The sequence below is a fragment of the Psittacula echo genome, assembly GCF_963264785.1.
Source record: "Psittacula echo genome assembly, chromosome: 2".
Lineage (NCBI taxonomy): Eukaryota > Metazoa > Chordata > Aves > Psittaciformes > Psittacidae > Psittacula > Psittacula echo.
This window is the reverse complement of record NC_137737.1, coordinates 33,232,662-33,247,659: the sequence shown is the minus strand read 5'-3', so window position 1 is coordinate 33,247,659 and position 14,998 is coordinate 33,232,662. Positions and strand designations below refer to the sequence as shown.

The 14,998-nt window shown below is 36.5% G+C and overlaps 1 protein-coding gene across 1 annotated transcript in view; it reads right to left on the bottom strand.

Moving 5' to 3' along the window:
• The window catches only part of COL28A1 (collagen type XXVIII alpha 1 chain), a gene marked incomplete at both ends in the record, with an annotated part of 66,548 nt that overhangs the window by 13,012 nt on the left and 38,538 nt on the right, over nucleotides 1-14,998 (bottom strand). Inside the window, 3 exon segments of the mRNA XM_080609609.1 lie at nucleotides 1,803-1,871; nucleotides 8,758-8,826; nucleotides 11,010-11,078. Of these exon segments, the coding sequence (XP_080465735.1) occupies nucleotides 1,803-1,871; nucleotides 8,758-8,826; nucleotides 11,010-11,078 (207 nt within the window).

Below are 14,998 nucleotides of genomic sequence, written 5' to 3'. Positions count from 1 at the left end.
TAAGCTCCTGGGTGCCACAGTCTCTGAGAGCAGCAGTCATTCAGAAAATTTTAAGTGGGAAGGGAAGAGATAAAGCGAAAGAAGCACCTGCTGATTTCTGTGGATACAGTCAAAGCAAGGTAAAGCCAATGTGCTTTGGAGGTGGGCTAATCTAACATTTCAAAGTGTCAAAGTGAAGCATATCCCTTTGATTATATCAAAATTAATGTTTGCTGTTTTGGGTGGGTTTTTTTCCTTTTAGTTGAAAAAAGCTTTTGAAACTTGATGAAGCTTCATAAAAGTTTATGTAGAGTTCAGGTTGTTTTTTTGATTACTGTCTTTCAATAAATAATCACCGTACTACAATACAGTAAATGGCAGTCATTCAGTGGTATGTAAGTTACCTAAATTTTGCATATGTTAAATATTTAGGCAAAATATATCAAAACATTATTATTATTAAATAGAAACACATCGTTCTAGATATTTAACTTTTAGATATTAGTGAGGTTTGAGAAGTCATCATTCTCATATGTACAGACAAAAAAATTGCCACAAACTTTGAGAGTATATCTTGTGAAAAATACTATATACTATAATCTATATACTTATATCTATATAGATATCTATCTATCTATCTATAGATATATATATTATATAATATATATCTATAGATATATATTATATATATTATATATATTATATAGAGAGATATAGATATATCTATCTATCTATATATCTATATACTTAATCTATATACTTATAAGCTATTTATGTACTAAATAGCTTATATCAGGAACTAACTGCTACAAGCAGGTCTTAATCCTTGTTCCCCTACAGAGAAAGTGTTTTTCATTCTCAAAGGCTTCATGGCACATAGTGTCACACATTTTTAGGATTTTGACACTCAGTTTAAACTTAATTTTGTTTAAACAGACTGTGTCTGTATGATTTACCAAGGTACTGAAATTGCTGCAGCTTTCAGAAAGCAAAGGAAAGTCAGGCATACATCCTGAGAAAATATTAATGTTCTGTCACTCACTGCATTTCTGTAACAGGTTGGTAATAGCAATGTTTCTCCATTCAGATAGTAGTTTATTCAAAATGGCAGTGGAGACATCTGCTAATCTTCGCTAAGGAAATCACAGCAAAACTTATAAAGGAGTATCTATTTTTAACTTAAAGTGTAGAAATATACACAGTTTCTCCTTGTTGCCTTTGTAAAAATAATAGAAGGATACATCTATAATGAAATCCAGGCATGCACTGAATTTATTTTCTTACCATTATGTCTTTCTTGAATTATAAATCACTTTAGTAGATGGAGATAAAAGTTGCCCGGATGTTGTATGCTGGCTTCTTACAGAATTAACGTTTTGTATTAGAAGAAAGAATTAACTTCTTTTGTATTCAACTGTTTTACTAATGAAATTAATTGGATCCAATTTCATTGAGCAAAAATTGCAAACATAAAATTCACATTTAACATATTTTCCACCTCAAAAGAGTCTTTTGGAGAAAGAACAGACGCAAAGAGAAAAATGCATCATTTAACTGTTTTATCAGCCTCACAGTTCTGTTCAGCTTTCAGCTGTAATCTCATGAAGTTTAGCTGTGAATGCAATTTCATCCAGTTAATATTCCTTCCTAATCTGGTTGGTAGAAAAGTACAGTCAGTGCCCATGTTTTTATGCTTGATTTCTCCTGCAGTTGCACCAATATAAATCACTTATTGATGAAAATATTTGGGTGTCTGAGAGATCACAGCCTGGCAGCCAGAGTCACAAAAGAGCACGAAAGCTTCAGCAATCTGCCACACCAACCTTGGGACCAACCACTCCAATTCCTCTTGGCCCCGGGGGCCCAGGATAGCCTCTCATTCCATGGTCTCCCTGAAAATAGTCACAGAAATATTAGTGATTTATCACCTATTATCTGTTACATCTTTTGTCCACTTATGAAGCAGTCAGTCAAAGTACTAAGTTGAAAACAACAAATATTATATACAAACAGTTGCATTTTAGGTAGATGTACAAAAAAAAAAAAGCCCAAAATGCAGGCACCCACATTATTGAAGCTCTAGGTGAAGAACGTTGTTCCCCAAGCAAAGGTCCATGTGATCAAAGCCACCAGCTGAGTTAGGACTAACTTGAAGTCTTATCTGCTACAGAAGGAAAAAAAGCAAACTCATTTGGAAACACCATTTTTTCAATACGTTCTGCAGGGGCTTACCAGGATGGACAGGGACATTACTAGTGAGACACAACAGCGATCATGCCCTTTACGGATATGGTGCTTGTTCTAAAACTAGAGACATTGAATTTCCAGAACTGCCAAACTAACGTGTTTATGAAAACTAAATGAATTTAAATAACATTGATACAGAACAAAAAGAACAACCCTTTATTAATTTTTTCATAAAGCCTTAATGCATATATATTTAGCTTGACTTCTTGAGGAAATAAAGCTTAAATGATACTTTGCCTGTGTTTCTGCTTGTCTGTGTTGGTCTTCTTTTTCTCCAAGTGTAATTTGAACTCATCAGTTGATTTCAGTCAAATTCATCAGAAATTTAGAGGCCTTGAGCATGTTAATTTTTGACAGTTTTAGTGATAACTGGAGGCTGTGTGAGAGAGACTCAACTGATGCTTTTAGTGGGGAAAAACAAAATCAGAGAGGACTCACCCCTTAACCAGCAGGCAGACTGAAGGCAGCAGCTAGCTGGCCAGGAGGAATGAGGGTAACACTGAGCCTGGCGCTGCCTGCTGCAGACAAGTCCAGTGAAGGAGATACGGGCCAGGGGACGTTCCTGGTAGGCGGAAGGCACAGGGACATAAGGGGCAATTTTGTTTTCCTCAGTCCATGATTGTACAAATGAGGGAATAGGCACACATTCAGCACATAATCACTAGAAAACTCAGTTTAAAAAGAAAAATCTATAATGAGCAAGTTATAGATGCAGAAAATTCTGAATCAGGTTTAGCAAGTGTCCCTAAAACTACGCCTGTACAAGCAAGTGCAAAAGAAAGAAGTGTTCTGATAAGCTATTGATCATTTCATAACTGTATTAACAACAGAACCAAGAAGAAATTGTATTTCTTGACAAAATAAAAAAATTCATTATAAAAACTCTTCATTGTACTTATTTTTGCAGAAAATAAGTGCAGAAAAGCTGAGCCTGCAGAGGGAGCGTTCTAACTAGGGGAGAGGTGCAAGTATGAATCACACACATCACACACTAGAGTTGTTGTAGGTGAAAAGAAACCACATATCAAACTGATTAAAAAGGAAGGAAACAAATTACAGAACCTTTCACTGACTTCCTTTACTTTCCAGGAGGAATGTCTGCAGTCATTGTAATGACTCTTTTAAGTGAAATGCCCAAGGCTCAGTCTTCAGCAAGAGATCACTCAAATTTGTTTTTCATATACACTATGTTAAGCTCATGATATCTCCTATTTATATAAATATAGTATGACCCAAACTATGCTCAGGTTTGATGGATTTGGAGAGGTGGGAACTCTGAATCCAAAGGCTAAGGCTTAGACTGAGATTATAATGCTTTCTTTCTTGATATAACATTTGGCTTCTGAATCTATATTCAATTCCTCTTTCTTCCAAAGGACTGGTGACTGGCCAATTTGAGTCAGGACATAGGCACAGTACATGGATGGTCTTAGCTTTAAATTGGTGTGCCAAACCAATTGGGTTAAACTGATTGCCACTTTCAGTCGGGAGGAAATTTCTCCCTCAGACTTGATCAGAGAGCAGAGTTTGTTGTTTTTGTCTAGTCTGATTTGGAAAATGGAATTAAAGAGAGAGAACTACTCTCTTTTATATTGCTCTTTTTCTTCCAATGACCTTCCTTGCTAATATAAAGAGAAAAGATATTAGCAATGCCCTTGAACTTTTTCCCTTTCCCTTCCCACCCCCACCCCCAAATTCTAGCTATAAACACTTCAAGAGTACAATCTTAAGTACTTAAAAATTGTAGCACTTAAGTCTGGTACATGGTGCTGAGAAATGGCTCTCTGCAGTGGGATGAATGGTAGATATCCCTGCCCGGCTTCTCATTAAAACATGCCTGGTTTCTCAGTTCCTCCTGCAATGCATTTTCTTACCATTACCTTGAGATTGTCACATTACTAAGAAATTCTGAGAGTCTAGGCAAATGTAGTCATATTCCTACTTAGTACCATCAGTTATCAAAGGAATACTTATTGGTCCTCAATGTTCCCTCAAACCATAACACAACCTTAAGCTGTTTGTAGGAGAACTCTTCATGAGTAAAAATTGCACCAAAGCTTTCCCTGCCCAAGCCTCCCTCTAAACCTGCCAGAGGTGGCAGACCTAAGAGGTAGATATTCAGATAAGACTTTGTAGTACAAGGGCTTTTTTAGGAGATTCTGGGTTGCTGTGGCCTGTGAAACAGCCTGTAAGCTGCTGTGATGGAAGGTGAATGGGAGGTTACCAAACAAGTAAACGATTCCTTATGGTCCAGTATCCAATATACCTACAATCTCCCTCTTAGACCAGCCCTGACCAGAAGGAGTGTAAGGGTGACTTGAAGTCATCTGCCTCTTCCTCCCATGGGTAACACATTCTTACTTGGGGTTGCTGCAGGTGAAGGATAGAATTTTATCCTCACGTGCTTAGTTAATACCAGATGTCTCAATGAAAAGCTCTTTTGTAGAGCTTTACAGTAATCCTTAAAGTTTCCGTATTTCTTGGCTTAGGGGAAAAGACTTTCAGTTTGCTTTATGACTTGTGAAGTGGAGCAATTCTTTTCTCTAAGGTGTGACACTAAACTGTCCTTCAGAGAATTCGTTTCAAGAAGGATTAGTACTGTTCTTTGATGAGGTATAATTTATTTTCTGTATTGTGCTTGTAGACAAGCTTGTCACCATCAGCAAAATGGTGAACTAGAAAAACACCACTGAAACAAGAAATAAAAAGCTGAGTCACACAGTATAAAGTATGGGATTCCAATGTCTAGTCTGTACTATTTGTTCAATAAAGTTCATTAAATGACCTAATGGTCACCTGAAAAAAAATCTTGGCTTCCAAATATACACACTTCATTTGTGAAGCATGTGTATTTGATGCTGAAACATGCAACCAACACTGCAATACTCTCTTTAGCGAGAACTAGTGGATATAATGAAATTTGTAAGAAAATACATTAAAAGAAATAGACATTGCATCTCTACTTTCCACATTTTAGTTCAAATAGACAGGGCACAAGCTGTGAAAAAGTTGTTTATATTGCAACTGGATCCAGCCCAAATATTCATGCACGAGGGACTACGCTAGGGGTTTTAATAATCCTTCTGCTATTCAGTTACTGAGAATGAAGCTTGCTTTATTTCTAATGCTGGGCTACTGCTCTTGAATGCCTGTAACCCACCCCCCAGTTGGCAACCATGCTTTTAAATCAAATTTTTATTATATTCTGACATTATGTGCTTCTGTTTTAATGCTATGGAAAGCAGGGTGCTGTCAGGATCAAATGTGTCCCACATGTTCCAATTTTGTTTTCATGTGAATTTAACCTCTGATACATAAAATTCTTATCTAGCAGTGTGCACATATGTGAGCCATTTCAGAAAGCAGAGAGAACAGAGCTCTGATTCAGCTGAGTGGAACATTCCTATATAATGATACTCAAAGGAATTTCAAATTAACTAGTGTGCAAATTTATGACAAATAAATGTTTGGTTTTATATGCAGAGATTTTTCCCGTTCTTATATTCACTTTTATGTGGAAGGGAAGAGAGGTAGCCAGTGCACTCAGATTTTATTTGAAAAAACATAAGATTGTTCATTTTATGAACTAAATTCCAGGGGAATTTTTGTAATTCAACCGAATTGTTTTTTCTTGTGGCATCTTTGCTACCACGACGTTAAGTAGAAACTAAGGATTCAAAACTTTGTATAAGGAAACAGAAGCAAAAAATCAGGGAGGAAGAGATATATGTATAGTTTCTTTTGTTCCAGTGTGCTCTATACCATGTCAAGTGTGGATGTACGAAACTAAATCACAGGTGTGACTGTTTGGATAGTGCATGCTTTGGTGCAGCAGTCACACACTGCAAAAGCTACAGCTGCTCACCATTGATAGAAACAATATGCTTTTTCCCTCATAGGATTAATGCACCAATCTGGGTGCATGATAAGAAAGAAGCCTACCCATTTAAAAGTAAAAAATGCAAATCGGATTTTTATCAGATGATTTTACCCCCTTTTTTTTTTTCTTCTGACAGAAACTGTTAGGTAAGCACTACTCTGAGCAGCCAGATTTGATGGGTAATATTGCACTGAAATACAATCAAACCTGCAAGCAAAACTTTTCATACAAGATCTAATGGGAGCATGATTTGCTCTAACTGTGTTGTGCTACTTCCAAAAATCCTATGCTACTCTGCAGTGTTCTTCAAAACAAGATGCCACTTCTCCATAACCCATGGATCTGGTACATTCTGACATGGATATGGTGTAGTATACCCCATGACTGGTTATTATGAGTAGAAACCTCAGCTTGATAAGCAACTTCCAGTTCTATGTGTCCAAACCCAAATAGCGCTACAGGCCCAATAGCAGTGTGTTTGCAGCCTGATGTTTACACTACATGCAATGTGAGGAGACCTGCCTGGTCTGCTCCTCTGGACTGATCACCTGCTGGGGTACAAGTGCTTTCAGAGTACAACTCATTTCAACTGGCAGTGATTTACATCACTTAGAGCTGAAAGTGAAAACTGTAAGTACTATAATGGCTAATTCATGATTTAATTATAATTAGAATTAATTATAATATGCTATTGTGTCACGAGACCTACAGTGGTTAAGAATAATTGTGATAAAAAGACTAGATTCCACTTTCTCCGCTTCCAAAATGATGTCCTTTCCTTTACTTTATAGCTTTTACCTCCTGCATTTTGATGCCATATTGTACTTCCATTGTTCACGATCTGGGTCAGAATTTTCCTAATAATTATACAGCTGAAGTATTGCTTGTCCCAACAAACACATGAATTCATGATCATAACACAAAAGGGACTTGTGGCACTCTCTTTGATCCCTCATATAAGCCAGGCACTATGATTTATCTAAGTGCATTTCTGTATACCGTGTATATTTATGACACTTTCCAGAAACACGAACACAAATGTTGATTTTAAAAATTCCAGTTGTGAAAAATTTCACTGCAACTGTTCTAGTGGTTTCCTTTCACTTAAAAAAAAAAAAAAAAAAAAAAAAAAATCTTTTATTTCCATTTTGGATTTAACTCAAATTTCTTTATATTAAAGCTGTCTATTCTGACTGAAATTCTGATTTACATTTCTAGGTCTGAAATGTTTCAACCATGGTATTACAGTAGCAGATCATCTTGTTTGATTTTCTGACACGACTTTCCAATTCCTTATCTTTGGGAAACACTACTTTTCAGAATTATGCATTTAGGAAGTGATGGGAAATTCCAGACATAAAGATGCTCCTATGCATTCTGTAGTCATAAATTACATTTTAATCAATATTTGCCTTAATAATTACGTATAACATTCTAGGATTTTTATGAAATGTTCTTCTGTAGTACCAAGAAAAATGTCTTATAACACTGTAATATATCAAGCCTGGTATCTCTATTTGGAAAAGATACAATCTCACATAAAAGAAGATCTAATTAGTTTAGCTGTATTTTCTATAAATCTATATTAAATAACATAACTGAAATAATTCTTAGTCCCACAGTAGTTTGTGTCATGGGCCAGACCTTCCATTACATTATGTGAAATATCTTGATAAGCAGCAATTCATAATAGGATCGTAAAGCCAGGTTTCCCAGATCCCATTGTATGGTACTTCTAAGGTCAGGTCATTCTAAGGATGAATGCCCTCTAGTTTCTCCTTTACTGTGGATACATTTCTAAAGAGGTTATCATTATTTATTTTAAATGGGAATTCTCCTGTTCTGGTAACTGAAGTTGAAAGTTCCTTCTATTTGGGAAAAAACTTGTTTGGGCAGTATTTATTTTGCTTTCTCCTGCCACAGGCTGCTTATTTCCTATTTCACATATGTAATGAGAAAATCATTAATAAAACCATCCTGTGGGATATTTTAAAGCAATTTCTTCTATCATTTTAGTCTTAAGGTCTTTTTTCCATCTTTCTATAACATAGGAGTTACAATGTATTTTTTTAGGTGAATTACATACTGCTTAGAAGCTTATAACACTTCAGCTATTCTGTGTTTTATGAAAAAAATTGGAAGTGTTTCAGTGTTGTATTTTTAATCCCTTTTTCAGTTTTGCTTTGTTTTTCTGATGAGTTTTGCCTCTAAACTAATACTAATTTTAGATGAAGGTTTATAGTCTTCTCTTGGGTCCATTTCTAGGAACTTTAAAAATCCCTCACTAGCTTCATGTAACCAACATTTTCCTTGAATCCCTTGGAGTCTGTGGGAGATAAGAAGCGCATAATTATAAAACAATACTCTGCCTGTGTTTCATTCTGACTTCCACACAGAAACTCCCGCATTTTGAAACATCCCGGGTCTTTGGATTTATGGCAAACCTGCAGATTTGCATGAAATCTGGGGATAAAGCAAGAACTGATTTTTATCTATCATGGCAGAAAAATCTATCACAAACTTTTATTTTAACTGAAACAGAAAATGGGAGATATGATTTTTTCATAAATATACCATTCTAATCTAATGCATTTTTTGGAAGATATTTGTCTACCTTGTCTACTAGTCATCTAGCATCTTTGTACACATACCTTTGGTCCAGGATCTCCCACACCTTTTGGGCCTGCTGGTTCTGGGGGGCCTGATGGTTCTGGAGGTCCCTGGTACAGCAGAGGAATAAAACATGTCAATAGTTGTCCTAAAGGAAAAGTCTTTGTGTTCTTCAACAAAGGAAAGAATTTCAGCAATAGTTACTAATCTCTTTGGTTCTCCTGTATTTTGTCAAATTCTTCACATTTACAATGTGCACTGAGCAACAGTTATCCTCAGTCCCACGTGGAAACCTGAAAAGACTACCAGAGTAGTATAAAAAACGTCCAGCTCTTGACTTAAGAACATTGGAGTTGTTATCAGCAAAAAGGCACCAGTGAGAAAGCAGACATTGCTTCATGATTCATACACTGCAGACATTACACATCTTCAATACCAGAGCTAAGCCATCTAAATTTGGGAGCTGGGCAACTCTAACATACTTTGATGTATTTCTGTTTGACAATCTGTTCTCCTAAACTCACTAGTCAATCCATCATAGCTCATACATCTGCCTTTTATACTGCTGGAGGCATCCCCAGCCTCTCTTTTATCATTCATCAGGCAGATGTCTTTTCCCCATCATGCTACAGAGACCTAGGTACACAAGTCTTGTCCATGTCTGCCAGTGGTTTACGAAGTTGGTCTTTACAGATTATGGGGCATGGAAAGGCAGCAGAGAAGGCGAAAAGGTGCATGCTACAGCACAACAGAACCTTCACACTTTTCAAGGATGTGTATTCATGTGGCAGGGAGAAACACAACCAGCTTTACTGAAGCCTGAGATTGAGTTGCAGAGAAGCATGATTCTTGCAGCAGTTGCAGGCGGGATTCCTAGAATAGACATGATTGCATGAATACTATTGCATAGCAAAGCTCGGTTTTTTTTGTTTTCCTTTTTTACTTGCCAAGGCACTTAATAGAAATGCAGGAAGTGCAAACGTGTAAGTTTGTCATCTTGTGACTGGGCAGACTACAACTAGCTTCTGTGTTCTTAATCAGTTTAATCAGTTACTAAACCAAGCTTCTCTTCAATTCTTTGATTAATTAGAAGTGAAAAGTTTTCAGTTTCTCACTGACCTCTTTGATTCTGTATCTACCAATACTTTTTTTCTTCCATATAGTTTAAACAGATATCTTGTAAAGCTTAAAACTTCACTTCCTATGAGGCATTTCAAGGACTACTAAAAGTTTGTCTGTCGTCTAGTTGCATCAATGTCTTCTTCATGACTGCCTTTGCATTTCCTTTTTATTTTCATTTGGGATGGCATGTTTTCATGTGCTCTCTTTAATGGGTCTGGGTCTGTTAATGGCACTCCTTGAACCTCCAGGGGGTTTTGAGATGGTCTAGTATCCCTGTGTGCTGTGAAATGTATCAAGTACATAGTGTTACACCAGGAATTCTGAGGGAATGCCCTCTGAACTAATTCTGATCCCAAAGGCTCTTCCCAGGATCAGTTTGAATGATAGGAAATTGGAACTGAGACTTGACTTACTTTGAAGCACTCAGGTCTCACCTCAGTGTACTTGTGAATGCCTTTGTGGTTGTAGTTTGAAATAAAACTGGATTACAGGCATAAAGAATATAGTGCCAATGAAAGTTCGATGTGGAGGTTGAGGGATGGCAACAATATTTTCACTTCCTACTGAAAGGTTGGTGAAACATGTCTGTGTATCTTTGGATGACTGAAATTTAGAGTAATATTCCCTTGTAACGGAATGCATCAGGTGGAATACGCAGGCATTGACATCCTCTGGAGCTCACTATCAGAAAAGCCAGGCGGTGGTTGGGGGCAAATATTCAACAAACAGGATTTTACCCCCCAGTATGAAAAGCAGCTGAAACCCCAAGGAATTGAAGGCTGCAAGATTTGGCCAAGCAGATGTTATTAGAGATCTTGAGCAAAGAACAGTAAAGAAGAGTAAAAAGGGAAGGAAGGAGGGAAGGAAAATAATTCAGAGCAGTGATTATATTAAACATATATGAGCAGCCATGAAGATTTTCATGGAATTACATGGTATCCTTTTTAAGATGCTGAAATGAGAACTTTGTATCCAGTTTCAACTGCCTGTAGAACTGGCACTGGATCTGGGACAGGAAAGAAAGGACTTCAAAATATATATGAAATATGTATGTTAGCTAAAGGATGAAAGAGCTTAGTTGCACTTACTTAAGTAAATATTGAATTATCAACCTATAATTGTTTATTTTTTTTTAATGGAACACAAAGTACAGAATTAAAATTGTACTTACAGCTTCGCCTTTGTGGCCATCACCTTTTTCTCCACGGGGTCCAGGTAGTCCAGGTAGTCCCCGGTTACCCTAAATACAAAACAGCAAGTCAGGTACCATGCCAGTAAGCGGATCATCATGATGTAACAGATATTAACAAATATGCAACAAAAATATTTCATATCCTTTTGGAAATACAGAATAGCAGTTACCAGCTCTTGCAATTTGTTCATAAAGCTCAGAATTTTCTGTGCTTTTTTTATTGTAGCTTCAGTTGATCAAATTAAAATTTCAGAAGAATAGGAGTTCTCATTAGGAAATTATTAATTGTTAGATTTTTAGTTGCAGAGGCATTTAGTTCAGAACATTGACTGCATCTTTAGCTAATACAAAGGTAAATTTAGAAAGTTGAACTTTTATGACTTTGGGGCTATGTCCTGACGTTTGAACAGTGCATTTAACAATACTGTAACGTAATATGACAGCCTTAAGTTGTCATATGCACATTTTTGCACTTCCAGGAAATCACATTGATTTTTTCACACAGTAAAGCAAAACTGCCTTCTACAAAGAAGTAAAAGAAAGAACAACTGGTTATGACAAATACGTAATTTCTTTTAGTTTAGCCTGAAATGCTCTGTATTGAAACACTGTCATTCCGTGACTCTTCCACTGACTCCCACTAAAGATTTGTGTGTTTACGAAACCTCAGTGCTTCCTTTCACAACCAGAAGAGAAGCAAATAGCAATCTTTTCCCTTATTCCAGTGATCATTTTCCTGACATTTAATGAGGAAATTAACTGAGCCTGCAATAGATTATTCTTCACAGATCTGAGACAGAAAACATACTACTTTGAGGTATCCCTGAAGATATACTGGCAGTTGGTACTGTAGATGTTCACATGACAGCACCAGAAATCCTTATTGATACTTGTAGGTCACTCATCTACCCCATTCCTAAGCATGTTATGTATATGGCCATACAAGAGGTGTACACCCTTTACTCAGTCTCACAGAACCAAGAAATGTAAATGGACTCTCCAGTAGAGTGTTGGAGGGTCAGTTGTTAATACACATACAGATAACATATCCTGAAGAATAATTACATACAAATAGCAAATATTTCCCTGACTACTCCAGTAAAAATAAATAACTAGAAAAAAGAAACTACAAATGATGGAAATCTGCTGTTTCATCTGTGCATTGTGCCTGGAAATTTCTGCAATAACATAATGCTTCAAGAAACCATGGATGGAGACCAAGTAGAAGCTCAGATCTCCACCATAGACACAGGCAATCAGATCTTCCTAACCAATTTAGCCCTGCCAAGGAAAAATGAAAGAGCTGCTTTGGCTCTCCTAAAGACACACATCACAGGTTTAGATCAGGAGGTATGTGAGTGCAGAAAAACAAGGTAAACTCAACGTTTTGGTTAAGATGAAACCCTGAAATGACTTTCAGATGCAAATTGTGATAGGGATACAAGCATGCCTTATGCTTAAAGAAAATTGTACATGGTAGATCACTCCTGTATGAATTTCTCCTATTCTCCTGTCCAAAATGATAGCTTCCCTGGAAGACTTTAAAGACAACCTGACTGCCAGAGTCAAACTGTATTAGCCAAAGAATATGTTTCTTCATGTTCTCTAATTTTCAAATGATGTAATTCTGATCCAGTTCTGTGAAAATTTAACCAATGAGTGTGCTTCTAGTTCATGAATAGCTTGATAATGGAAAGTAATTTTTACCTCTTCCTCGTCCTTAATATCTGTAGTTCTTAAACTGTGGATAAAATAACAAAGATTTTAGAAGTGTTTAATAACATTGTTTTTGTAAACAAGAAAAGAAACCATGGAACATGAGTTCATCTCTATTTTTACTTCTAATTTCACTACAGTAAAAAATGGCCAAACAGATGTTTCCATTTAATCTTAGCAGACTGCCATAAATGCCCAATACATGTTAACACATTCTTTTCTGTAAGAATTGGGATTTTTTGAAGAGGCTGGTTTTGTCATTAGTAACACATCAATAAATCTATTTAAGTCAAATCTGTGGCCAAGTCTACTGTAAGAAACAGTTCTCTAAGTCATACAATCATAGAATGGTTTAGGTTGAAAGGGACTTTAAAGCTCGTCTAGTTCCAACCCCCCTGCCATGAGCAGGGACACCTCACACTACACCAGGTTGCTCAAAGCCCCATCCAACCTGGAGTAATTATTTAGTTTTAGTCCAGGTTATTTAGATTAATTTTTTTAATAGCTGCATGAAAAATACACAAGGTATGTCCCAGGGGCAGTTCTGTGACTGCTGTTTCCCAGAGTTTTGTGAGGTCTGGAAAAGGCAATCACTGTGACTCACTTTAAGGCAGTTTGCTGGCAACAGGGCAACTGCCATTAATGTCACAGATGGTGTCCTGAATTGATCTACTTGGGCAAACTTTCCAAGGAATAATATAGAGATAATTGCTTCTACACTCTTTCAAAGGAAGGAAGGAAGGAAGGAAGGAAGGAAGGAAGGAAGGAAGGAAGGAAGGAAGGAAGGAAGGAAGGAAGGAAGGAAGGAAGGAAGGAAGGAAGGAAGGAAGGAAGGAAGGAAGGAAGGAAGGAAGGAAGGAAAAGAAAGGAGAGAAAGGGAGAAAGGGAGAAAGGAAGAAAGGGAGAAAGGGAGAAAGGGAGAAAGAGAGAAAGAAAGAGAAAGAAAGAAAGAAAGAAAGAAAGAAAGAAAGAAAGAAAGAAAGAAAGAAAGAAAGAAAGGAAGAAAGGGAGAAAGAAAGAAAGAAAGAAAGAAAGAAAGAAAGAAAGAAAGAAAGAAAGAAAGAGAAAGAAAGAAAAAGAAAGAAAGAAAGAAAGAAAGAAAGAAAGAAAGAAAGAAAGAAAGAAAGAAAAAGAAAGAAAGAAAGAAAAAGAAAGAAAGAAAGAAAGAAAGAAAGAAAGAAAGAAAGAAAGAAAGAAAGAAAGAAAGAAAGAAAGAAAAAGAAAGGATAAACAGAATATAAACTTAAATCTCTCCATGGTTATTGTTACGAAAAAATAACTACTGACATAATCAAAACCTAACGGATTAGGTATGACTAGACAAATAGTCATGTTTGTCACTTCTTTTTATAAGAAAAATGAGTGAAGTAGCATTCTGGATTATAGACAAAGTAAATTAATTTAGAGTTTCCGAAAATTCAAAAATACAAGCTACTGAATGCACATGGATCAGTGTGCTATCCAGCATCCTCTGGTAGGTGTACTGGTAGAAGTCTGTCAAGCCAGGAGTAAAGCATTATTGGTATCCCTAAGCTGCTATCGCACAGATGTTATTGCACTAAGTGTTTTTTTGAACTACATTGTGTTAGGTGCACGTAGACTAATCGGTCTCTGAGTTTGGGTCTATCAGCTATGTTCCCAAGAAGTGAAACAGTGGAATTTAGTGGAACATTTTATGTGCAGACATAGTAAAAGTAAAAAAAAAAAAAAAAAAATTTTTACTAAGAAGGTTCCTGATTTCGTTCTGCAAAGATCACAAGAAGGCGCCTTTCCCAAACACTGAAGGAAGTCTTCCTGAGCTATTCCCTTATCACAAGTGGCAGAAGGCTTATAGAAAGTTTCAGACCAGACTATGTATTAAATGTATTAAAGGTGAAGCAGAGAAAGCTGCAAAGTAAAAGGATATATACCCAGTTTTCGCAGTAGAGGACATGGGATCTGTTCTAGGGGCCATGTTTTTGAGTTCTTAAATAGTGTAGAAAGGTGTGTGGCACTGTTTTCTAATAAAACTGTATTACTCTGATTACTTAAATGAAAGCGATTTCAAAGAGTTGAGGGAAGACCCTACTAAAGATTGAGGAAAGACCCTACTTAAGATTTTGAGTAATTCGTTGACAAAATATAAGACACAATTCCACTCTGATAACTGTAATACATTATGCAAGGAGAAGTAGCAGTCATAACTCTATGTACCTAACAGTCATCCTGAACTAGTATTACCACTTAAGAAACCGAAGAGATAGAACCATTCA